Source organism: Prinia subflava, chromosome 1 (genome assembly GCF_021018805.1).
Source record: "Prinia subflava isolate CZ2003 ecotype Zambia chromosome 1, Cam_Psub_1.2, whole genome shotgun sequence".
NCBI lineage: Eukaryota > Metazoa > Chordata > Aves > Passeriformes > Cisticolidae > Prinia > Prinia subflava.
The window spans coordinates 56,828,224-56,855,961 of record NC_086247.1 but is presented as its reverse complement, the minus strand read 5'-3'; the positions used below and the strand labels follow the sequence as shown (position 1 = coordinate 56,855,961).

The following is a 27,738-nucleotide window of genomic DNA, read 5'->3' as shown; positions in this document are numbered from 1 at the left end:
TGAGAACAAAGAGTTTAATTAATAATTGCATTTCTGATTCTTCTGACAGAATTACATTTTGTTAAAAAAATGGCATTCACTATGTCAACAGCAGGATAAGTGCTATATCCTTCAAACAGATCAAAGAATAGACATCACTTTCAGTTGTTTATAACACTGGCTTACCAAAAAAACCCAAACCAAAACAAAACCCCCATAAAACAAAAAAGCCACAGAGGAAATTGTGCAAATTTATTATTTCCAAATACAAGGGGTTGTTTTACTCTTCTAATTGGTAAAGCAAAGTTATCAACAATGTCAATCATTTCAGACACTCAAAAAAGGAGTTTTATTTTAAAGTTTCATTTTCAAAAACATTTTTCCTCAGTTCAATTGCATAAAAAGCATACCTTTTGAACACTTAAACTGTTCTGTTGAATAAATAGCCATATTTCTACTCTATAGGGATCATAGTCTGTTAGCTTTTGTTCCTAGTGTACTTACTTCCAAAGGTCCCCAAAATATCCTCCATCATCTTTCTTTTACTTGTCAAGGACACTTTGTTCCTCTAATTTTCACAAAGCAGAATTGAACACAAATTTTGTAGTTATTCTGAGTGCTTTAAGCTGACTCATAACTAAATGTTACTGTTTTTCTTTTATATTAATCTTTTTAATAAGACATTGTAAGTATCTTTAATGTTTTCAAAGTATTTTTTCTGGGTTCCTTCTCCTGGCTGGCCAAACACCTCAGTATAAAAAAAAAAAAAATAAATTGAGGTTCTGATTAAAGAAACCTGTAAAAATAAGTATTCATGTCTACTTACTACTGATTTAAAGTATTTGGAGTTTAGTAGAAATATCATCACCATTTTGTATTCGAAAGCAAAGTGCTCTACGGTTCTTACATCCCAGACCTCAACCACTTTTAAGTGTTCCTTTTGTGGTACCTTTATGGCAGGGTGAGGAAATGGCAAAGTTAACTTGACCTGATTAAGTTCACAGATGAAGAACAGAGCAAAGAAGGCAATTCAAAAACTGGATAGCTGAAACAGTCTTTTTCTTTAAAAAAAAAAGCACCATTTATGAGTGAACAACTGAAATTTATAAAGGCATGGGCAAGAATTCTAGCATGTGTGTTCTTGCACGCTTTTCAGTTCCACAATAGGACCAGGATATTATAGCTTCAAATATTTAGGTTTCAATGCAATGACTGCTAAATTAATGCATGTGGCATAGTATAAACATATGTTTCATGTATTCAATAGTGGTATTAAGTGGCAAACAAAATATTTTATATACTATAACCTTTCAAAGATTTCTACAGAATGCATAGGCCCTCTAGTATGGAGAAAGAATTTTTAAAGTGAAGTAAATGCCAAGGTTTTCTTCCAAAAGTATGCATCAAAATCCATAAAAATGATTTTCTTTTTCCTCCCCACAGACAGAATCAGAACACTGTACCATACAATAGGTTATTGTGCCTTTCTGAATAAAGTTAGTGATCCTGATTCAAGGGAGGGGGGACGGGACTTGACTGGGTAGGGGGAGAAGTCAGTAGAGGAAAAAAAAAGAAAACAGAATTCTCCCTTTCACACATATATTTCCATGGCAGAGCCAACAAATTACATGTATAGACTGCTCTAGATTATTTTCTTTTTTAAGTTTAAAACTTTATCAGACTAAAGAGGAAATCCTTATTCTCCCTCCCTTAAAAGCAAAGGCAGTCTTTATATACCTTTGAATTTCTTTTTTATTTTTTAGTTAAACATTATGGTCAAAAAAATAAATTAAAAAAATATAAATTTTGTCTATCAATTCAGGCAACCCAAGATGTAGTGCTACTGCACCACCTTGCAGCAATACTGTATTCACTTCTAAAGACTCATTTTAGGGGACAGAAATGCTAGATTAAATAATGAGAAGAAAATGACCCAAACAAGAAAGATGTATCAAAGATGGACTTTTTTTCCTAAGGTGATCTTTACTCCTTAGCCACTTCTACCAGAGATGGGGAATATGCATTCTAAAATACAAAACAGAGGGCAGAGGCATGTAAAGCAAGGCCTCTCAGCAAGGCAGAGGCAGGCCTCCCTCCCAAGCCAGCCATGACCCCTTTAGCAAGTAATTCATAAAAGTGATAGAAACATGGGAGAAAAGAAAACCAAACTAAAATAAAACAGGGAAATGCCATGAATCAACCTTGCATGATGAAAACATTACAGTGTAGAACCTGTACTCCCCACTGAAAGTCTTTTTTTTTCCCTACAGAAGGTTAGAATAACTGTAAGCTTTTCAAATGCCAGAATCTTTGACAGATATCATAAACACTTACTTAATTGATTCAATATTTCATATGTCAAAACATATTTCATGATTGCAAACTGAAACATTTTCTGTGGTCACTGTATATCCAAACATCTCTTCCCAATAATTTGAAAGGCTAGAAGAACAGCACTTCAGAGATGCATTTGAAACATCTCCCATATAAAATGTTATCAGTCCTGTTCCTTCCTCCTCAAAGAATATAGAACAAAGGGGGAAATGATCCAAAAGGACATTAGTGTATTACTGTACTTTCTGAAGCAAAAGGAAAATGCAGAAAAATGGAAATTATAAAATTTCAAGTAGCTTGAATATAAATATGGTAGAAATTATCCTATTAGAAATTTTACCCCATCCCCAAAATGGGTTATAAATTTATGTTCCCATGATAACTCCTAGAGACTTCCTACAAATCCAGGAAACTTCCCTCCCTTACTCTGCAAGAGTAGACAGAAGGGAAAAGGAAAGAAAGAGTGGACCTGGTAGGTATTCTTTTATTAACTGATGGCATGATTATAAAAGGTAATATTTTACAAGACCCCAATACCACAATTTTCTTCTCGGAACTATACATTAACTTTCATAGACTGTTTTTTAAAGGCCATTTTTTAGAGGACAAAACACTGAGATGAGAAGAAGGCTGAACCAACCTTCTCAAACACAAGAGTGTACAGACAGTACAAGGCTTAGGAGGAAGGCTTTTTTTTTTTCCCAACGATATGCTGCAAAACCATGTTCTTATCACACAGCTCTGTCTATACATTGGGGCATGTCTCTATAGAAATGTCTAATTATGACACTAGGAAACAGTTTTTAACTTAGATGTAAAATCAGTAATTTAGAATACCAATATGTTCTTTATCCATGATCATTCTTTTCCAAAGGTTGTTTTAAAGGGAAAAAAAATCCATTCAACAAGTTTTATTTGAGTTTTACTTATCGTTGAATACACATGAAATGTGCTTTCAATGCATAAAAATCACAGTGGATAGCAGCAAAGGACTTGGGGGAAATTAAGGAGAATTTGATCATTCACATTGTGATTAATCTGCACATTGATGAAAGATAGCTATTTCACACTTCTAAAAATAAACTTGAGATCAGTCTTTCCAACAAAACAAAACAAGAAAAAAAAGCCTCCCAAAATACACAAAACCCCCCAAAACAAACATAAATCCAAATGCATTACTTTTCTTTAACACACAAAAATGAAATATTTTTATGGCAGCAAAAGATTTTGATAATAATGAAAGTCTGTAAACTGTAATTCAATCTCTTTTTGTTGTTGTTGTTCCCAAAGTGCAAGATGCAAGATTCCCGTAAGCTTTCAGTAGTGCTTTTCCTGTAAATAATCCTTCATTTTGTTTGGCAAAGGCAGTTTTTGAATCAGGTCTATTCTGGTGTACTGACGTATTACAAAACGACACAGGTACTGCAAGGAGCGCACCTGCATGAACCGGGATACTGGATTTGTCAGTCTCACTGGGTAAGTTGCGGATCCAGGCAGCCGGGATCTCGAATAGCAGAAAGCTCCATTTTCAGAGTCCCTGATTGAATGTTCAATTAAGTCAACTATAGACGTATGTCCCTCCACATCTGGCTGTTCATAAAAACTAAACCTACCATTTGAGTGTTCAATTCTAGTGTGAAGAGTTTTTCCATGGGAACGAAAACTCAAACTTAAAAGATAACGATCATCAGAACTATCTCGAACGAGAAACGAGCCGTCAGGCACATTAGCTAATTTTCCCTCTGCCTCCCAGCGTGTAATGGGGCCCCAGTACCATCCTTGTTTTGCAAGTTTTTTCAGTTCTTCTGTGAGGCTTGTCACAACCATAGGACCGCTGTTCTGTACAGAGTCATAAACTCTTCCAACTCCTGGGGCAGTGTTAGGATCAAAATTCAAATGGCAGCGCATACTTTCAGCCACGTGGGCATCTGTGCCATTTAATCCATTGAAGTTCCTTTGGATTTGATTATTCTGCATTGGAGGTAGCAAAGGTGAGAGTGGAGGGACGTCGCTATGATTAACTCTTGGGCTTTGCAACATGACTCCTGTGGTACCAATCAACAAACCATTCACCGTCTGGTCCACAAAGATATCCGGTGCAACAACTACATCCTGATCCACTTGGCTCTCATCTTCATGGAAAGCATTTCCCCCCACTTGAGAAGAAACAGTCGAAACTTCCATGGGTGAGGAACTATCCAGACAGTAACTACGTGATCCTTCCAAAGGATACATTCCCTCATCTAAAGGCACAGTATACTGAATGTAGTCCTGAGGCATTAATCCAATAACTACAGGCACATGTTCATCAATATGAAGATGCAAGTCCCCGTTCTGAGATTCCGTATTTTTTAATGCATTGGTTTGTTCCTGGAACACATTTTCTGACTGCAAGTCATGGAAGTCCTTTCGAACACCATTCAGCGCTGGGCTTGGATTAGAGGAATGGACCAAGGCCTTGACTTTCACTTCCATTTTGATGCAAGTCTCTTCTGAATTTGTAGGTCGAAGGGGCCATGGAGTTGGGCTGTAATGGTGATTACGGAGGGAAGTGGATCTCAGAGGTCTTTGAGCTCGCACATCTTTGAAGGTTATTGGAGCAGATGAGGAAGAAAATGTGTCATCATCTGCAGAGCTTACAGATGGTGTGCTGCCTTTGCCTTTCTGTTTTTGTTTTGCTGAAAGCCTCCTTTTTAACGTACCCATTAAACTTTCACTTTTTGATCTATTTTTGCCTCCTTTTTCATCTTCACTATTGACTTCACAGCTAGCCAAATCTTTACCATAGCAGCTGCCAAACAAGGAGTCATCTTTTCCAAATTCACTTAATGATGGCTGCTGAACCACTACAAAGTCACTTTCATCTTTACTTTTATTTAAGTTGAAGGACTTGCGAATTGTTTTGAGACTAATTTTCTTCATTATGACAAGTTACCAAATCTGGCTGATCAGCAGTGCTTGTGGTGATATAGCCCTAACACATGAAGAGCAGCTTCTGCTTCATTTATGTGTTTTATCCAGCCTCATTTAACTTCAAGAGCCATTTCCTGGAAACAAATAAAAAACAATTAAATTCACAAAAGAAATATTTCAAAACTTATCTATAAGGGTTTCCCCTGCTCCAAAACAGAAAATGAAGTATTTTGACAATGGGCATCACATAAAAGTAAAAATAGGGAGCTGACTTTGAAACAATCAGGCTCAAAAAATGAAACTCCTTCATTGGCCTTGGAGATTTCCACAACTTCATTCTGCTTTCAGCATGGTATTTTTTGAAACATCCACGCACCTTACATCACACTCACAGCCACATATATTTAATGTATTTATATATAATTTTCAATCACATAAACACTCCTCTCTTTCCGAAGGCTCCTAAGAAAATCACCACACAAGTAACTACAATAGATAAAACTACAGAAAACATTCTATTCAACAGAATTCCTACATGCAGGTTAAACTGTGATTGGTCCCAAAAAAATGGTCTTATAAGGTCATACTCTCTCTACATAAGGAAGTTGAGTAATATTTAGAAGGTTACATATTTATAGGAAAACTAACTGTAGTGAAAAAATAGTTTCCTTAACAGCAAAGTAACATACATTTAGAGCAAGTCCCCTCCTGAACTTCTGTGAAAGAGATGTTTTCCCATCTGTTTTAGGCACAGAAGACCAAGTCACAGGCTCTTACTGCCTAAAATTATTAGAACTTTTCTTCCTCCAGAATTTCTGCCAAGACCTAGTGGACACAGCTGCTCGAGTTCCAGTCAACTGCTCCCACCTGGCATCTTGCAGAATCAGGTACCCACAAATTTGATCATTTGGACTGTTTTTTTATCTTGATTGAGGTTTGACTGTGTTTTGGAGGGGCTTGGTTTGTTTCATTTTAATTTTAGCTAGACCTTCCAAAGCAAACAGCTCTGCAAAGAAAAGGATAACGCATGGGAAAGAGAAGAGAGGGAAGTTGCTACTCGCACAGAAGTAGGTACTGCAATAAGTAGTAACTGTTATTCCACGTACCTCCAAACATGTGCGATGTTAGCAGCACAACCTGCAGCAGCAAGCCTGGCTCCAGGCTAAGCATGGCAAGCTGAAGGAGTCTAAGAATCTTTCAAGAAATCTTCCAACCTTGGTAGACTGAGGGGAAAGTAAAACAGCCCTTATATACACACTTCCCACTTTTCTCCCAGAGTATCACAATACAAGCAAACCAAGAAAAACAGTGCAATGGACTGAAATAAGTTTTATCAACTAAACAATACCATTTTCTTAAATAAGCACTCAAAACCTGCATAAAAGCATGGAAAGATGATGATTACTATAACCAAAAAGCAGTCCATTGCCTATTGCTGTTGCCCAGCCCAACTTTTGTAGACTTCAAGTACATAAGGGTAAAGGATTATACCCAAAGCAAACTAAAAGGTATGTGATGCATCTATGGATTCTGAACTACAAAATACCTTGAAAATTTTTAAGTAAACCCCTGCTGCTGGAGGGATGGACACTGCTCCATAAAAAGCAGAAGCAATAAAGATTGATTTACTTGGATTATACCCTAGCCCTGTCTGCCTATTTCAAAGAGTGGTTCTGTGTCCTTGTCATAACTTCCAAAATTTCCCCAAGTCCATCTTTAGAGCAAATTCAGATCTTTCCACTTCATTTTCTTAATTACCAAACTAAATAACACTTTCCTTTCTTTCAATGGGGAGAAACTAAAAGGTTTCTCTTGTCTCTAAACTGATTTACTTTCTACCAAGAAGGTAAATCTTTCTTTCAAAGAACAAACATGACTAAAACACTTCCTAGACAAAAGCCTAAGAATCAATTCCTTGCTACAAATGAGTATTAAGACCCTAAAAAACCAGAACCAATATTTTATGATGTGTTCACTAGTTATTTCCCACTTTTAACATGAATATTGTATCAGGAGTCATGAAATCCTAAAACACTATCCTCCAGCTACACAATTTGAACACAATCCTGAGTTATGTGTATGAATTTTCAAAGGTTAAAACACTATTTTCCTACAAGTGCAGATAAAGGGAGACTTACATGTCAATTAAAAGGAGATTCAAATGTCATTGATCTTCTATTCCTAAACCATTTGGATTTTGACACCTTTCCAATTTGCAGAACTCTTTTTGTCATATGTAACCAAATTAAACTATAAAATGAGTGAAAATTACAACTTCAAGATTGCATGCTTCTAAACTAACAAAGTCAGAGCATTCATTTGATGCATTTAACTGTGTTTCTGTGTACATAGTACCAAAAGCCTGGGAACTGCCACATCAGCTCCACCTGTGAAATCCACAGTGTTCTCCAACTGCTTCTGACATCCACAAGCTGATACTATTTCCACTTTTCCAGAAATGTTTCCCCCTCCTTGTGCAAGGTACTGTCTGCAGATACCAATCTCCTCACTCTTATGGTCAGTGACAGGACTCAAGGAAACAGCATGAAGCTGAATCAGGGGAGATTTAGGTTAGATACCAGGAAAAGGTTTTTCACGCTGAGGGTGGTTGGGTACTGGAACAGGGTTTACAGGGAAGTTGTCAGAGCACAGAGCCCGGCAGAGTTCAAGAAGTGTCTGGACAATGCTCTTAAGCACATAACGTGATTCCTGGGGTGTCCTGCACAGAGCCAGGAGCTGGACTCAATTACCCGGATGGGTCTCTTCCAACTCAGTATATTCTGGATTCTATAAATTGCATGGCTTGGCTTATTAGTTGCATCCTTATAAAAATTCATGTCAAGATATAAGAAAGGTTTGATAATCAACTGTAAAGCACATAAACAACATGCATCTATCCAGAAGCCCAGTTCATTCATGCATGAGAACATGATAAAAATCTAGTGACAGTCCAGGTCTAAGCTCTCCAAAGTAAACTGAACCTACTCACATCATGAGAGCAAGTCTCTAAACAAGTTGTCCATATGAGATCCACTCTGCAATACCTCCTACACATATTTTATCCAAGACAGGAGAAAACAAATACACCCTAAAGTCAAATATCCTAATTGATCCCGATACTCTTCCTTCTTTGCACGTACTCAGAGAGTACCAGCTAATTATGCATTGCATATCAATGTGTTTAAAAACGTTGTATTAACAGCCCTCAATATATGATACACTCATATGCTTGCAAGTATAGAATTCTTTGCAGTCTGCATCTAATAGAGCTGGAGCAGGAGAGCCCAGGCATACACCCCTTCCTGGAATATATTAAGATGAATTATGCAACTTCTTCCCAACCGTCAGCAGAGCAACAGCTTCATTAGTATTTTGCATGAATTACGGTGTGACTGAAGTCTCCCACCAATGTGCTCTTCCAGTGCCATCTGCTGTACAGTGAATTAGACAGCCTAACAAGAGACAGCTCTAGAAATTCTTCTGGCAGATATTTGCACCTATAAACAGACTTGAACTCTGCCAATGTATTCCCAAAGCCTGGTGGCTATCTGTGCAGAAACACCTGGAACACACGGAGTGAAAATGAGAGATTAATCAAATCCAGAAAGAGAATGAGATCTTAATGCACAGAATAATGTCGATGAATGAAATTCAAACTTGTGAACTTTCATCACAAATTCTGCATCTCAGAATCTTTAATATTATGCAGGTTATCAAAACACAGGTCAGCCCTTCTGGACAAAAATTACCAGATTACTACCCAGCAAATGCATGTTCCCTTTTGCACATAAAAATAATGAAAACTAAATTTGCACACCTCGCTTGAAGGAAGAGCAACATTTATCAATCACATACAAATGTGAAATTATTATGAAGATAATTGGGGCTACAAGTTACAAGTTGCTTCTTGGAAATCTGAAGAGCAGGCTATGCAATGGTGCATTAATTATTATGGAGGCAAGCACTGATGCATGAAAAATTATGGAAGTTGTAAATATATATCAGTTTCTGCAAATCTGGTTTGAATATTCCAACATTTCAGAGTAGTTTCAGTTGACGGTAAAAAAGGTTTTGGTAGATTGGAATCACGTAGCTATCTTGAAGCAGTGTTTGCAAAAAAGTTTGATTATACTGTCTTTAATAATTTCTGTTCTTTTTCACATTTTTATGTTAGACATAGTCATTTCCCAAGACAAATACTATAAATAATGCTGCCAAAATGCACCACAATAGAAGTAAACCAGGATTAACTTTAAGGAGTTAGGATAGACAACATCACAATGGAAACATACAGCAAAATACAACTCATGCTTAAAGAAAGAACTGTCCTTAAAAAGTTTAATAAAAACAGTATCACAAAAATGACTTCAAATTATTAGCAAATGCTACTTCAGATCAATTTTCTAAAATAAATATTGATCTGCTTATTTAGTTCCATAAAGTGAAACAGTTGAGCACAGAACTTGATTTTTTTTAACCCACATTATCCTGCATCATTTCTTAAAAGTCAGTCGTTCACTTAGAAATATACAATCCTTATTCTTATATTGGATCATCATAAGACTTACATCATTTACAATTTCTATTTGCTGTAATTTAACATAATTATTTATATTAGCAAAATAACTAAAAATACCTCGAAAGTGAAAAGTTTTTACATTCCTGGGTATGACAAGCACTAGATTCTCATGACAGTCAGATAATAAAGCCTATTCTAATCTGCAGAAGTATGATGTGTCATTCTCCTGCTTTCCCCAAATTCTCACTGAAATATATTTATGCATTCCTTGGAAGAGCATGTCAAAAACAGCATCTTAAGGTAATGCAGATTTCAAGTGCTGTATTTTGGAAATTCCTAAGCACCTAAATTTTCTCCAAAGTTACTAAATTGATTTATATGAATTATTAAGAAGTTGCTCTCCATACCCATTCCCATCAACTTTACTTCAATACTGAAGTATGTCTGTATCACTGCAAGTTTTTCTTCAAACCAGTATACAAAATACTGACTCAAGGTATTTCCTGCTATGTACTTAGAGTTTCAGGCTATATGAGTACAAAAACTACACATAAAATACTCATTAAGCAAAGAGAGATTCAGTATCTATTTCAAACACCATCAGTTTCTAAAAGAACATACACACTACATGGCAACTTTTGGCTTTTTCACTATGCATGCCATAAGCACACTGAAGATGGTGAGGTTTTTCCCTTCACTGATCTTCAAGGAAATTCCTACATTATGCACCTTTTCAGTAAGAAGAGTCTTTAAATGAAGTAATCTAAATTCCATTGCATACTCTTATACCTTGAAAACAACAAAAAATGGTGAATGGTTTTAAAAGAGGTTAGCTTGCTAATGGATGAACACTGTCTTAAGATGATCACGAATTTTATAAAAGCCCTTCTGACCTGCATAACTGCTTTTCTAGGGAGTGCAAGGTGTACAACTTCACATAAAATTGGAACAAGGAAAAAACGGATGAGAAGCTCATCTGACAGTACATTACACCTATAACAATTCAAGAGTATTTAAAGCCTCCTATTTTAAAGCTAATTAATCAAAGACCCAGACACTGAGTTATTCACCACAAATTTATATTTCTACCCTCTAAGATTTGAGCTACTGAGGAAAGTATGGTCAACCTCTCTACAGGGCAATAAAAGTGAACAGGTTTTATACAGTCTGCAATTTAAAACAAAACAAACAACCAACAATGAGTCATGTAATTTAGTTGTATCATTTCTCCTATTTTTTTTCCTCCTTTTACAAAGCTTAAACAGAAAACAGCCCATGTGCACTATGGTTCTAATACAGTATAGAGTAACTCTAATTGCTACCAACCTTTAGCAGAGAATAACCAAGGTATACATTTTGTAATACGTAGAAAAGTGGGGTAGATTAATTACGAAAACTTGACACAAGGGAATTTTTCTTTATCACTTCTGATTATGGGAATTAAAAGTATGCAAAACCAGGAACACGGCCACTGGAGAAGTCCAAATACCTTGACTACTTTTCCCTGGCCTGCTGTTGAAAAAGAATGACCTTTAACATTTAGATTTGTTTGTTTTTCTTTTTTTCCATTTTCTTTCTTTGAACACTATTTAATCCATGAGTGCTTGCAGTAACTCCTGTTCTTTCCCATATTTGGTTGCAGAACGAAATATTTCTATCTGATTGGTGGTTTTCCTCTGGGGAGTAACTTAAGGGTGTTAAATGGCATCTCTGTTACAGTTCATATGTGTATATACAGTCTTGTAACTACAATAATTTCGTCACTACAATAGTCAAACTCAGTTACTAATATTAGCAGTCCTCAGCCAAGGTTACATCTCTGTTACCCAAGGATGGCTGGCTGGGATCCATGTCTGCTCCTGAGCTACCATGGGCACACTAACGTGAGGGTGTTAAACTGAAGTCTCAAGAGCACACACAGCATCGTGATACCAGAGCTGCTGTTGGAGGAGGAAACTCCAGGGAAGCTGGGTGGATGACAGCCAGTAACCACTTCAGCCATTCCTGCTAGATCTCTCACAAACTGAGAGCCAACATCCAAACAGGGAACCAAGCAGATGTACTTTTCATACATTTCCTAAAAGACAGACACAAGTACCACCTTTCATCACTTCCTTTTAAGAAAACGTATGATAATAAAGCACACTGCTAACAAATTGTTTCAATCATGTGGAAAAAAATATCAGGAAAATGAAGCCACTATTTGCCTCTAAAACCCTGATTTACAGCAAGGGAAAAAGGAGCAAACAAAAATAAGTTTCTATGTATGCCAACACACTGAAAAAGAGAAAAGCAGAACATTTTTGATTAAATGGGAGAAGTCACTAAAGAAACCTAACATGTTCATGTGTTTCACTGCAGGAAATCCCACTCATTGACTGCAAATAAACCTTTGCTTTAAGTTTTCATACAGCTGTGCAGAAGCAGACGAAGAGTGAGAATAATGCTCAGTCAGGCTCTGTTTTCATTTCTTACTGTTTTACAAGAATGCAGCAGCCAGCCTTGCAGCAGACTGTCTGTCAGCAAAAATTAAGTTTAGTTTCTATCATAAGCAAAGGTTAGACTTCCTGGGAGATAATGCATGAGAATCCCATTCCAACTAAGGGCCCATCTCCCTACCCATCCTGACAGAAGATAAATACACCAAAATGTTTCCCCTCCATTGCAAGGTATGAGGTAGCCTCAGCATGATAACAAGGAGGATTTACGCTTTTCCAAGATATTTATGCAATCCTCGAACTATAACACAGCTAAGTTACGAGTCTGAAAAGTTGTAAAACTATAATGCTCTACAAACCAGCGTTTCATTTAACAATATGGACCAACATCACACTCTGTAAAAGGAGCACATTTTGAAATATTTTTGCTCTAAGGTGGCAAGGAACCGATTCTGTGCCTACATATTTGAGAACAACATAAGTGTTTGAAATTAATATAGTGAAAATGAAAGGAAGAACAGGAAAAACACAGTAAAGACAACCAAAAAACAGAATTTTTATGCTTCTTTTCATTGAAAAGTATGCATAAATATCTAGATGTTGGAATGTGTGTTGAATATAACATATACAATTGTACAGATGCAGGTACTAAACCTCAATTCAGAATGCAGTTTGATTTCTGAATCCTGAATGATGCATTTCCAAACACAATTTTAGAAATGCTATGCATCCGTTCAAAGCATATGCCACAAAGACAGAAATAATAAAGCATTCTCTCAATAATAGACCATTCTCTCAAAATGATTTTTTGTGGTCAGCAATAATCTGGCTACTCTTAATGTTAGTGACAAAATAATACAATTGTGAGAAACACTTTTCCAGCCCTTCCAAAAAAGGAAAGAAAACACTCAGCAGACATGCAACAGCTAAATGCTACCACTTCACATTGACTTATATTGATTTGGTTTTGCTTTCAAAGTTTGGTCTGGTGTTTCTACAGCAAGAATAGAAACGTTGTTACTGTACACAACTTCCAAAACACCAACCAAGAGAGCTGAAAAGGGCCTGCTGCAAACAAATGCTTTGATGAGGAGACATAAAACAGGTACCATGAATGATCTTTTCCTACTGTGCTATCAGAACAGACATTCAGCTTCTCATGCCAAACCTCTGTCACCAATGAATGCCACAGTACAAGTGGCACGTCCCAAATGGGTAATGCAGAAATACACCACTCAGATAATGCATAATGCTACATTACATGTGTGTTTCCTGATTCCAGGAGAAAAAATCACTAGAAAAAAAAAAGGGAACACATTTTGAGGAGAAAGAGGAAAATACAGGAAAAGCAATAGAAAGAAAAGCCTCATTCCATATGGCACAATTACAGAGATGGTTATTATAGGAGGTATTGAAAAACACCTGGAGGACAACACAGTTATTGGTCACAGCCAGAACACTGTGTCATGAGAGGAAAGCCCTGCTTGTGGAACCTGACTTCCCTTTATGACAAAGGAACCTGTCTAGGTGATCAAAGGAAGCAAACTGATACCTTTTTGGATTTCAGTACTTTCTGGTACTGTCACAGGATCCTTCTGGACAAAATGTCCAGCACACAGCATGTGATGGGTGAGCAACGGCTCACGGGTTGGGCACAAAGGGTTACAGTGAATGGTGTGACATCAGACTGGCGACCTCTCACTAGTGGGGCTCTGCAGGGCTCCATCCTTGGCCCTGTGCTTGTTTTACATCTTTAAAAATGATTTGGACACAGAACTAGAAGAGATAATGAGCAAGTTTGCAGATGACAAAATTGGTAGGAGCAGAGAGGTCCTGCAGAGAGACCTTGACAAGTTAGAGGGCTGGGCAATCACTGACCATACAAGTTTAACAAGGGCAAGTGCCCAGTTCTGCACCTGGGATGGGGCAAGCCTGGATTTACAGCCTGGGGAATGAGATGCAGGAAGGCAGTGCCACAGGACCTGGGGGTCCTGGCTGATGGCAAGTTGAACATGAGCCAGCAGTGCCCTGGCAGCCAGGAGGGCCAACCCTGTCCTGGGGCATATCGGGCACAGCATGGCCAGCTGAGCAAGGGAGGGATTGTCCTGCTCTGCACAGGGGGCAGCCTCCCCTCACCTCTAGTCCCTTCCAACTCAGAATATTCTGTGATTCACATTTCTGCTGAAAATTATAAGGGTTTGCACAGCATCATTAGATATGCCACTATACTACAAATTTTTAAATATTGTCATTCTCCCTAAATTATGAGCTGTAATATTTGTTATTTTCATCTTTTATAATTTGTTATATCGATAATTTGTTATAGTTATCTTTTTTGCTTTTGCCCATTCCAGTCACCTGAAGTGAAAATGAAGACAGAGGAAGTAGTTTTAAATTACTATAGCACCAAGCAAGCATGACTGATAATTTTGCTTTCTTTAAGGTGCAATATGGAATATTCTTTTCTTCAGGAGCAAATATGAGAAAAATAACATATAAGGAAAGCTATGACATCACATTCACAAGCAAAAAAATAAACCCAAACCAAACAAATCCCAAAACACAACAAACCCAAAACAAACAATTTTATTTTAAACACCTCACTTGCCACACTATCTAACCAACAGGTGGCTTCATAGCCCATGTTTGTAAAACAAGTACCTTCACCAGCAAGTGGTAAACTGCTCACTTACATTTATGTTATTTATGCTTATCTGACAGACAACCAGAAACATATGTAATTGGCCTTTATTCCTACAAATAATCCACCTGGCATCAAAGATATTAAAAAAGGAGAAGAAAAAAAAATCTGCACAAATTAGCTCCAGGTAATAAGATTCCTTTCAAAATATCCAGACGGAAAAAAACCCAACCCAACCTTTCTAAAAAATACACCAAAAACTTAGCAATTAAATTCTTCAAGCAATAATTCAAATTCAGTTATCTAATATATTCCAGTAAGAACAAAAGAAACATTATTAAACTCTAAAAGACAAATACATTCTCTAGTGATCTGTCTACCAAATACACAAGCTGAAACAAAAGCACCTGAAACAAGTTTTCAAGATAGAGACTGGCTTGAAAATTCACTACACAGAAAAAGAGGATTCTGCTTTTCTGACATATGCAGCACAGTCATGTTCTACAACTGGAGAACGTGTAATTACAGGAAGATTCATTTTCCTATTTTTCAGTGCTTCTAGAAGGCCCGAACAAACAGCAATACAGTGCAGCCTTATACCATCTTGTACCATTCTGCCTTGGATCTCATGACTGAGGCTGACTCCAAATTAACCTCCCCGGTATAGTTTTTCTCTGAGGCCGAATGACCCTTTGAACTTGTATGACCAGGTAGAATCTCCAATGTTTTTACAGTATCAGCCCCACCTGCTTCCACCAGGACACCTTCAATAAGAATAAAAGCCTTCTTTCCTTAGAAGATAATACTCTATCCTCTCAAGTCAAGCTAAGATACAGCAATTCTTTATGAGACAGTTAACCCTCTATATAAATGGAAGGATTAAATAAACCCATTTATGGTTTGAGGGAAAAGAACACAGTGCCTTGATTAAAGAGAAATAAAAGGGGAAAGATCTTCCACAACATCTGTACAGAGTTCACACACGCAGAGCAATCTCCAAGCATGCTGAGGAGGAAGAAGCAACTAATAAGGACAGTCCCCAGAATCACAGAGAAAAAAGGACTGACCTCTGTTTTGGGACTTTCTTTACTAAATTATCAGAGAGAAATACAATGTATTTGCTACATGGATGTCACAAAGGTCCCACCATTCCCCTCCAGACCATTTAAAAATGTTTACTGTCAATAGTACAGACTCCTTGCCTTGCATCAAGACATTTGGTTGCCATACAACTCAGATTTAATAACCTGCAGACTCCTAGCTCTATGGCTTTCCTTTTTTTTTTTTTTTTGCACATTAAATCAGTTCACATCTTTCAGCTCTAACACTGGAAAATTCTAACAAACACCAACAACTATGAATATTACTCAACTATGAATATTATTCATCTGTGCACTGTGAAAGAAAAGTAATTTTGTGAAATGATCATAGATTTAATTCATATTTTTAACAAAAGACAGCAATATCTTTCCAAAGCAATAACCAATTGTGTTCCTACAATGCATACATAACATACACATAATTTGAAAGTGTATGCATCCTTTCAGTAAAATTCATTGAAAAGAGAGATAGATATTTAGTGAACTATAAAAGACCTGGGATGAAAAGGCATTGGCTACATTTAAACAATAATTACATTTAGCTGATCAAGGTCATTCTAATCCCTGCAATAACAACAAATACATTAAAAAAAGAAAAAAAACTGCAATAGAGCATCTCATATAAAGAAAGAGGCTTCTAGTCAAGAAACCAAGTTCCCTAGTCACTTCTCAAAAGTCCAAGAAAGCAAAAGTTCAAGAGTTAAACTCACATTCAGAGACTATTGTTTGTTTTAGCATTACTTCCCATAGAAAGAAAATTCAGCCACGCAAGGCTTCTGTGTATGCCCTGCAGCCCCTCCAGGGCTGCCCAACCAAGTTTTATCAAATAAGCAGATAGACAGTGTCCCAACTGACAGAGCAAAAATTCATATATTCTTACATATACAAAAATCCAAGGGCATTTCTAAATACAGGAAAAGCTTTCTCTGGAACTCAAAAACATTTTGAAAACCAAGGAGAAAAGTGACATGAAGCAACGCCATTTTTCAGACAGATACTGTTCACAAAAACTGTTTCATTGTAACATAAAAATGTTTACCTCTGACCCAAAAGATACCACCCACGTTCACTAGAAGTAAAAGTAGTTTGTCACTGCGACCTGTTTTTCAATTATGATCAACTGTTACAAAGAGATGTTTTTTAGGAGATACTTTTTATATCACTACATTAAGAAACCAGCAGCACAAAATATTAAACCTTCAAAAAATGATCTCTAAGTTCCACTGACAAGTTTACTTTCTTGAAAATTTAAAACATTATCACTAAAATAATCACAGTTAACTTCTCTCAGCAAGTAAAATCCTTTGTGGTTTCCCTCGAACAGCATAGTGAGAAAATTTATTTCATATCCTTTATCTCAACCAATTATATAGGAAACACAGTAGAAAATTTAATTAAGGTTCAAAGTCCAAGAACTCAGAAGTTGAGAAAAGCCAGAAGACTTTCCTGACCAATTCTCTTTCTTCTTTCACATGAGGGACAAAAATGTTTACATTAATGTTGCTCTCCAACATGCTTTAAAACCATAGCCCTACCATTTACTTACAGTACACCAATTAAACTCAAAATTCCAGTCAGAATTATTTGCTTTATTAAGGACATTTTGACTGTCTCTATGTCCAGCATTTAAATGTTAGTACACAGGTATTTGATGCTCTATTCAACACATCATGAGTCAGAATATACAGAACTTAATTTCCACTTTTTTGATTATTCATAAGTTGAATAATAAGCACCATCAAACAAAACTAAGGTAATTTAATTCTGAAACATAAATTTTAAATTCATATAATGTGGAGTTCTGGGGGAAGGGAGTGAGAGTTACTGGGATTTTGAGAAAACACCTACCTACCTAAATCTGAAGTCTCCCCCACCTCTCTAAGATGGCAGCAAGTGCAGCGCCAGGAGTTGACTGCAACAGCAAATTGTGCGTGCTGCAGGAGATCACTTAAAGCTTGTGGTCCCTTTCAGGAGTTTGCCGACAACAGAGGAGTAAATCAAACACACGAGCTTGGGTTTCATCATTCTTTTGAGATATACCAAACCTTTCAGTACACTTTCTACCACTGTCCTCAAGCCAAGATTCAACTTCCTGACTTCATTTAAAACTTCACAATTTAGGAGATATTTTATAAAGTCCTTTCAGCCCAGTTTTTTTGTTTATCAAAGCAGTAAGTAAATGAATAGCCTGTGTTACAGTACCAAGATGTTATCAGGTAACAGGATGAGGAGCAGAGGATCCATCAGTGGTATGTAGCTAAAGATGTTTAAAAGATGTAGAAAAAAATAAAAGCAAACCACCAAAGTTATGGAGGATGGTAACAATAAAAATATAAAACAAATGCCCTTTTCCCCACCAAAAAATAGGAAAGCAGCAAAAAAAGTAAAGAAAAAAAAAAAAAAGGCAAAAATATCCAAACACTTTTCAAGGTTAGTTCTAAACCATTAATTAAAGTGATTGAAGTACAACCCGCAAAGAAAGCAAATTCAGACTAACAAATAGGCCAAGGCCCAGAGTTTAAGTTTTGCATGACACAAGCTCTGAATTGGCTAAACTGGTGTCACTAGCATGGCACAAAGCATTCTCACAGCCCCTACCCCATTCTGCGTGTAACACAACAGGTCTCACTGAGGTTGATGGCCTGCTTTCTAAAAATACGTTTGAAAGCAAAGTACATTTTGACAAAAGGCAAAGGTCAGAACTGCTCTTACCTAAAATAGAGATAAGAAATCTGGTTTTTGTCCAAGTTAGGATTATTTTTTCAGTATCTAAGCATAAGCAATCCCTCTAAAAATCTACAGGAGCTGCAAGTACTTTAGGCATCCTACAAAAAACAGTCAGGTTCCTTAAAATTTTCACAGACATATCGACCTTTGTCGTTCTTGAAAATCCTTCACATACAGGGAGCAGCTTAATCTAGGAAGTATCAGAATTTCAGAGACTTCTTTTTCTTTTAACTAAAAGCTCCTCAGTAGCCTTCAGTTTTATTTTTTGTATATAAAAGCAGAAGTAATTAGTGTTAAAAGAACCGTATCAGTGGCTACCGTGTGGTTAACACCTTTACCTACATGTCTAAAATGGTCTATCATCACACAGAATTATGCCACATAAAACTCAGTGGCAACCACTTCTTCTTATGGGCACCCTGACAAGCAGAAGCGTGATCATAGTATCCCTCTGGATCACATAAGGAGCTTGCACAAATGGAAATCAAAGTACAAAGTCTAATTACTTGGACAGTGGTCCTAGATACCAGGAAAGGAGATTCTCATTCTTAAGATATCCTACTCTGCGGCAACAGTTTCAGATGCAGGTTGAATTTGGACATAAAGTCAGATGCAGATTTTCCCTCTTCAAATCAGTTGCTTACTCCACTGGGATGAGAAAAAGCACACTATCTTTATCTAGACCACTTCTTTCAACTCAGTTAATCTTCTTCAGAACAGCTTGAGAAGAAGCAATATCAATCTTCTCACTCTACAGAGCAGCCAAAAGGCTGGTGTTCAGGGTAGTCCTCATACAGAAAGGACAGAAGTGGAAAATTACTGTGGCTATCTTACATTCTGAATGAGAGCTCTACCTAACAAGCTGTTGTATCCTATATTTTTACATCACTGGGAAATGCAACCTGTACTGCTTGTAGTCTGTGAAACCTGAACATGCAAATAACAAGCGTATTTTTAGCTACGAACTTCTGTATTTAATTCCATATTTCACTGAAGAAACATTTTGCCCATTACATGGATGACAGGCCCAACATCCACCTATTATCGATGGTCCTAAACAAGTTAACAGTGACAACAATCTGCTTCACTCACACCCACTTGGGAATCCATTTTAAAGGCAAAAGAGAATTTAATATATCAAGCATAAGGAACCCACTCTTACATGGTTGCACCTCAACTCTGTTCCAGAACACTCATACTATTTAATGAGATACAATTCAACTGAGATTGTCAAATACCATTAGCTACAGAATGATCAGTCTTTCATGGTCAGGAAAAGAGATCCAATTGGCAAAACAGAAAGTAAGGTTCATTTTACAGACAAGCCAGCACAACACAACAAACCAGAAGGCAGCGGGTGAAAAGGCAGGAGCAGAATTTCCTTCTCCTTGTTTAAAGACTGGAGGGATCTTGAGTCAGGTGGTGCCCAAGTGGCAATCATTCTGAGTACCTCTAATTAAGCAGTGTCTCCTGGAACACACTCCAGTAGCAGAACCCTGATCAGTCAAGCACTAAGCACTAGGTGCCCACTGATCCCCCTTGTGTTTGGCTTGGCTGCTCCTCCAAGGTCTTAGAACCAACTGCAGAGAGTAATCCAAGCTCTGCATTTCAGAAAGTGAGAATGCAAAACAGCTTATTTAAAATATTTCCCTTCTCAATTTCCCTGGCAGAAGGCCCAATAAGAACAGAGTAAATGAATTATTTTCTTTATGGTTTAGAATCTATCTACACATAGGAAACGGGAGACATGGCTGTGATCAAAGTACTGTCAAGTACTCAGGGTAAACACACCTGTAGAGAGAGTATTATCTCTCATTAAATAAATTAATGACATCAAATAAATTTCTAAATTCACCCGTTAAAGTCCAAGGGTGCTTTTAAGAAGGCACACAGTATAACACTGTACAACTTGCACACTGACCAGAATAGCAATAGAATTTTGACTGCACAGGCAAAGCTGCCTAGCCATCTTTTTCATAAAGTTCTGGCTTGTCAGAGTAAAACCTTTTTACAGGACTACACCAGTTCTGGCAAAGCTTACTCTACATGCAAATTTTCTCATTTTGGGTCAAAATGAGAGAGACTTAATTATTCATGATTAAGATCAGGAAATTCTTTTTTTCTCCTACACCTACACTCTAATCACCTGCAGACAGAAATGGCTCACTACCCCAACCAACAAATCTGATGGGGAATATATTAACTGCAGTTTTTAGACAGACACTGTTTTGTCCTGATGCACACTGGAAGACGGTTGGGTTGGGGTTGTCATGGTTTTTTGAAAATAATGTTGCCAGTAGCAGAAAATCATTTTCCACTTAGTCCTAAACTATCTGATTTTGCTAATATTCTGTCCTAACCCAATAAAGATTCATTACTGTGAGCAGACACTTAACTCAGTGGGACTCCTCACTGTACATTGTATTCAACTTGGACATGAAAAAAATGTGCTTTACACTGAGTAACTTCATATCAGTGTATGAATTGTCATACACAGCATCAAAGATAAAATTTTCACTGTCTGTATGAAGTAATGTGCTCTATCAGATTTACACAAACTCAAAGCCCTTAAGATAGCTATCTCCAGAGCAAGGTCAAATTTCTGCAGAGCCAGGAGTATCGAAGCCTGGCTGCAAAAGCTAGCTAAGCTTCAAAGTTCAATCACAAATAAAGAGTCATGTACGTGCACACTGACTTTCTTTTTTCCCACTCTGACATTACATTTAAAGACACATTATAAATAAAATGAAGAAAAAACACAAGTATTAGTCCAATTAAAAAAAAAAAAAAGACAAAACCCTCCAAACAATAGAGGGGATACATACTTTTCAGTGCTGATACATAGAACTTTAGTTCTTTTTTTCCCCTGTCAAACAACATTTAAAACACTGCAGGTTCCAAAACCACTGATTTTGGTAATACACAGGACACATGAGTCAGTACTGATATAACTTCCATTCACTGTCTTCTGATCATCACCAGATTAAACAACAGCTCAGACCAGTGCTGCTGGTGAATACAGACTCTCTTTTATGCCTGCAGTAAGGGGCCACAGCATATTTACATTTACATTAAGTATTTTCCCAAGTAGCTGGATTTTTTTGCGTAAAATAATGCCAAAGGCCTATGGCTAGTATTTTATAACTTCTCAGCATTACTTACTACTAACCAGAAGCTCTTTTCCTTTCAAAAGCCAAAAAGAGGAAGAAAGTCAATGTTTCAGCATGCATCGATCAGCACTATTTTTGTCTCTGTTTTCTGCTGAAGAGAGAACAGGGAGGGGAAGAAATAAAAAAAGCCACCAGGCACCTTCCTTACACAGACCAAGACTTAAGCTCTTACACATAACTTAGTGATTCCTACCTCTGAATGCACAAACCAACTATTCTAGAGTCAGTCTCCTCAGGCTGACCAAAATTCCAGCCTGGAAAACTACCCTAGCACAGGTTTCACCCAAACCAGTATTCCTGCACAAACAGCTTCTGTTTGTGAATATGGCGAGAATTCCTTACTCTCCCAGTTCCCACCAGCTCCTGAAAGAACATCCATCTGAAAAGCTGCCTACCCTGTTTTTGGAGTACAGCTTCCACATAGCTCACCCTAGAAGCACACCTGTAATCAAAAACCTTTGCCCTGCTGACACTTGTCTCTGTTTCTCTATTTTATTAAATCTCCTAATCTGATACCTGATTACTAACCCAAAGGGATTCTGAGGGTATTAAAACCCATTACTGATGCCAAAACCAGACAAAATTACAGCTTGTAACTGCCCAGTCCTGCAGCACTTACTGAGGCAAAGCCAGGAGAGACAGAATGCCCTAAATCAGAAGGAACAAAAAAAAGGAAGGCAAGCTTGACCACTGTATTGCAGACATCTTGGGACCAAACATGCTTCAGAAACATTTGGAGTAGCCTACTATGTTCTCAGCCTATTTGAGGAATGCAGACTGCTTTGGAGAAGGAAAAACAATCACCTACTCACAACTCCTACAAGCTACTGTTTTAACACATTTACCAGAAAACGTCAAGATTAATTAAGAATAAAACTACACAAGAAAAAACAAGAGATCACACACTGTAAAACCAAGTCTGACTGGAATCTCATTTCCAACAATATTTTCAAAAGTAGCACTCTATGTACTGTTTTAAGCAATACAGAATATCCTTGAGGAAAAATGCACATTCAAAACTTTGGTAATCTCAAATGCTAAAATTAATCACTTTATCTGCTAGCTGCCTTCACCATATGAACTCAGGACCATCAAAACTTTACACAACTCCTCTTACAGGTCAGTATCATAAACACCCAAGTGAAATGACACAAATACAACTGCTGATTATACAGCGCACTAAGAAGCAAAGAACAATACCATCCATGTATCATCTGTGTGATTTACTTAACAATATGCACAGGTTCATTTTCATGGTTTAATTTTTTAACTTCAGACCACTTAACTGAAAAAAACTACTAACATCTGCTATTTATACCTTCACTGCCAGAGAAAATGGCTCTCATCCAAAATTATTTTACAGCAGTTAACAGCAAGATTATTTGGTGTTTACAACAAAAACCTACACATTTACAAACCTACGATTTTTTAAAACTGCCAAACTACTGCACTTGGCAGATCACAAAAAGAATGTTTCCCAGAAGACAGAGCACGAGAGGCTATGTACCCTATATGTACACAAAAGGAAGCAATGTTAGGGAAGCAGCACCTGGACAGAAATGTCTATAGCCAGCATTCTATGCTTGGCTTTACCTGCCAGAAAGATTTTTTTCATATTCCTTCAATGGAGTTTAAAGTCAGAGGCAGAACAAGTCAGCCAATGTACTCACATCCATGCTAAACAAACACACGTATTTAACTTGCATAGTTTTCCTGGTGATGCATCAACCAAAAAAGAATTTTTTAGGTAACATGTGGCTTACATCCCTGTCATAAATGAGGCCAACTGAGCTCCTCAGAGTCCAAAGTGTTATGTGAATGGTTAAGGAGACAGAAAAGGACCAACAGTTTCCAAAGTATTTTATTATACTATTTTCCAGAAAAAAAAATTCATGAGAGACAATACTTTAATTAATCTTCTAAAAATATGTAAAGATAGGTTCTTAAATCCACGTTACAAACTAATGAAGAGCAGTCAGATTTGCAAAGCCATACACCTCAAAGCCTTCTAAAATTGTCTGGAGTTCCAGATGCTTATTGTTTGCATGCCCTAACATGACAAAAGAAGACCACAAAAACTGGCAAAAAAAAATATCCAGAGCAACTTTTATTTAAGTAAGCTTAAGAAGTTGAAGAGCTTTGATCTGAAAATTTTGATTCTCGCAATAAGTAGACTAAGCCAGATTTTGCTTCACATTGCCTATTCAAATTCAGTCTGTGTAGACTCTAGCAAAGTTTGTGTACCCTTTTTCAACACCTTAATGTATCAGTCAACACTTTACGTACAGTCAGCTTTCCATTTTCATCCAGGGCAATAATTATAGGCCAGATTGTTTTCAGTTTGGTTTTATTCACCAGGAGAGCTTAAGTAGGTGACAAGTTTTTGTTTCAATAGCTTAAGATCATTCAGCTACAGTGGGAAAAAAACTTCTGCAACAAAAAACCCCAAAGCTATGAGTTTCTAAATGTTTCTTTCAAAAGTAATGTAACTATTTTTAACACAGAAATTTATTCAACTTGCATAGTACAGTGTTTTAATTCAGAAATCAATTATTTCAAGAGGAAAATGCATAAACAATAATAAAAGAAGGAATGTACTATGTATCATGAATCTTTATATTCTGCTGTATCAAAAATATATTTGAGTGGTATGAAGCTGCTTTTTAATCCTGGACAATAAATATCCCACTACAAGCATAATAATCCTTTCTAAAAAACATAGTGTTGCATGTAACTTTAGATCTGAAATCGTCAAGAACAATTTTTAAGAACATTTTTCTTAAAGGATACTTCTTTCTCTAATACTACAGACGTATTGGAAGGCACCAGGACAGAGATGGTAAGAACTTGGGAACTTTGTCTTCTGAAGACTGGTATTTATTTCCAGAAAATTAGGTGTGCAACAAAACAGAATGCAAACAAATTCTAGAATAAATGCAAGGACAAGGAACATTACAGATATAATTATTTCTCTTCTGAAAAATAAAAAAATAAAAAATAGTAAACTCAAACTTCTGTATTTGCTCTCAGTTTAATACTTCATAGTACAAAATATACAGTTACATGGCATAAGATGTCTCTGTTCTGTTTTTCATCCTATCCAATTTATACTCAAGCCATTTTAGTATCTGCATGACATTCCCTTTTATACTATTTATATCTTATTTTCTTCCTTGGAGCATCAGAACTGCTTGAGCTATCCTCTCTAATTTGTTGCTAACACACATTAAAGCCCTATCAACAAAACACTGAGGCACACACCAGCCGAGAACAGCCTCCTTCCTATCTACTTTACATTATTGCATTGTACTACCCAAACACTACCAAACTAGTGCTGTGTAGGCCCAAGAGGGCAGTAAAGCAAGAGAAAAAAAGGCACTTGAGTAAGGGATTACCCTGGACTATGGCCCCAGTTCTGCCAATAATAGCATAGCAAATATGTAGTGAACTCTGGGCAGCCCTGCCAAATGAAGTCCTGCAACTCTTTATGTTCAAATTACTGCAAGACTATAAAAAGAATCATAAGAAAGAGCAGAAATAATCAACTTGCTTTGTAAGAACAACTTTTTGTTAAGAGTTCACTCTCTCACTCCACCAATTCGCTATGCTAAGGAGAGTCAGAAGCTGTAATCTACTCCCAGAACAACAAGGACCAGTTACCATTTCTTCAAACCATCCCTCTCCAAGAGTAACCCAAGGTTACTGAGCAACTTCACAATCTAGGATCAAACAAGTTAATAGCATATTATAAATTAATACACAACTGGTTTTTTAGGTTTCAGTATGTCAAGTTTTTATGAAGCTTAGAATTATCCATCACGTCTCCCGAATCCATGCAAACACTTCAATGCTGCAATACACGCAGTGCAATAAAGTGATGCTCATGAAACCCCTGGAAACAACACAGAGCTTCTCCCTAACTACTCCCTACCCTTGCAGCTATCCAGGGAATTAGCTAATGTGGTGGGTATGTCTGTATAACAATACACTGTTATCACTTACAAGTATTAAGGCTTAATTTCATTACATTTTAACTCAAAAAAATCTACTTAAATCTCAAAACTTAGGATATAGGGAATACATCCTTGATTAAGAATGATTAAGGTGAACCTGTTTCAGGTGAAAGCTCAGTTCCAAATACAGCGCAATGCCACAAACCAAAGAAATATTGAATAGAAAGTGAAGACTCCAAGTATTTTTTAACACATCAAAACACTAAGCATTTTGAAAAAGCTGGAACTGTCTTTCTTAAGTTACACATAAAACTGTGAGTTATGACTACTATGTTATTGCAGAGGACTCAAAAAATACCTACACATTCTCTAGTCGTTTAGAGTCCTCCAGCCAAGTAATTTATTTCATAATTGCACCAAAGCTTCCACATTTTCCACAATCCAAAGACGTATATACTTGCACAAACAAAAACTAGAAACAGAAGCAGTTCTATTCTTTCCACCCCGAGCAGAAATGCAGATGCATTATTCCTGGAGTACTTGTGCAGACAGCAACTCTCCAGGACAAGAGGCCTGCAGCAGGCCTTTTTTAACTACAGGTGTATTAAGAGGATGGACATAGCATAAACATTCCTGGCGTGTAGGAAAGAGAGGTTGGGACCTCAAAGTGAAAGGGCACAAGAAGTTTTTAAGAGAAGTCATTTTCCCTGACTAAAGCATATTCTGCGACCAACTAATTTAATGCAATAACTTACTCCATAAGAAAAAAAAAAAATTGTGTTCCAAACTAAGATGATTTTGAAAGCACGGGAAGACAAAAATAAAAAGAGGAAGAAAAACATAGCCAAAGTACCCTCGCATCACAGAAGCATCAGCCTCTCAAAGCCCTGTTGTTTTGCAGAAGCTTTTTTCTTCAACGGGTCGCCATGGGCTAGTTGTTTTCTAAGAGAAGTGGCATCATTAGGGAAAGAGAGTGTAAAAAGCAGCTCGAAGAACAATGAAAGCGAGTAAAGTTTGCGGATTTGGTAATGCTTTTGTTATAGTCAAGTTTTTAAGTGCTGCCTGTGACAGAAAGGAGCCTCTCTCGCTCGCCCTTTCGGGAGCCCTTGGCGCACCTTCACCTCGCAACAACCCGGGGCTCCTCCACCGCACAAACCCCGGCACCGGCTGCCCAAATCGCCACCTCCGCGCTGCCGGAGACGGGGACACAGAAGCCTCAGCTGAAGGCGGGTTTCACGGCGGGCTAAAGGGAAACCAGCCCAACTCCGCCGACCCCATAACGGCACCAGCAGGCGCGGGGTGCACTCGGGCAGCGGCCCAGGGAAGCAGCACGGGAGCCCGGCGGGCCCCGCTGCCGCGACTGGCGGGGGCGAGACGCCGGCCTGGACCCCCTCCTGTCACGGCGGGGGCAGGGCAGCGCCTCGCCGGCCCGGGCCCAGCGCTGCTTCCCGCCCGCCGCCCGCCCGGCAGGCCGCGCCGCGGCCCCGGTGCCTCCGCAGGGCCTGGCACCGCCGCGGGCTCGGGGAGCCCAGCAAACAAAGGGAGCGGAGGCCGGGAAAGAGGGCGGCGGGCAAGTGGCGAACCGCACCGGCCCCATCCACCGGCTCCCCCTCCACCGCACCAGCCCTCCGCAGCCAGCGGTGAAGGGAGGGGGAGCCGGGCCGCGGTGCGCCCGTTGCCCCGGGGACGCTCACCCAGCGGAGGCCGCGGTGTCCCGCTCCCGGCGCGGGCCTGTTCCCGGGCACCTCAGCGGTGCGGCCCGGCCTGCGCCGGCATCCGGGCTCGGCGGGGAGCAACCTCCGGGGGTGGCGGAGCGGCACTCACCGAGGAGGAGGAGAAGGAGGAGCTGGTTCTGCTGTTGCTTTCGCGGGGCTCGGCCCGGCTTCGGCTCTCGCTCCCTCCCTCGCCGTGCCGCCGCCTCCCTGTTCCTGGCGCCGCCGCCGCTTCCTCCGCCTCCTCTGCCC

General features: G+C 38.3%; 1 protein-coding gene across 3 annotated transcripts; it reads right to left on the bottom strand.

Moving 5' to 3' along the window:
* Nucleotides 1–27,738, bottom strand: SOCS6 (suppressor of cytokine signaling 6). 3 transcript variants are annotated; one of them, XM_063397382.1, is made up of 3 exons: nucleotides 27,599–27,738; nucleotides 6,333–6,449; nucleotides 1–5,360 (listed from the first exon to the last, which is right to left on the bottom strand). In XM_063397382.1, the coding sequence occupies exon 3, from the start codon at nucleotides 5,233–5,235 to the stop codon at nucleotides 3,631–3,633; it is 1,605 nt and encodes a 534-aa protein (XP_063253452.1). In that variant the 5' UTR covers nucleotides 5,236–5,360; nucleotides 6,333–6,449; nucleotides 27,599–27,738; the 3' UTR covers nucleotides 1–3,630. The 3 variants fall into 3 exon arrangements, with proteins under 3 accessions (XP_063253452.1, XP_063253460.1, XP_063253445.1); XM_063397390.1 differs by lacking the exon at nucleotides 27,599–27,738 and adding an exon at nucleotides 27,469–27,561; XM_063397375.1 differs by lacking the exon at nucleotides 6,333–6,449 and having other exon boundaries at nucleotides 27,599–27,737.

Bases quoted from the DNA above. Each gene is read 5' to 3' on its own strand.
- SOCS6 (XM_063397382.1), bottom strand. From the start codon at position 5,235: ATGAAGAAAATTAGTCTCAAAACAATTCGCAAGTCCTTCAACTTAAAT.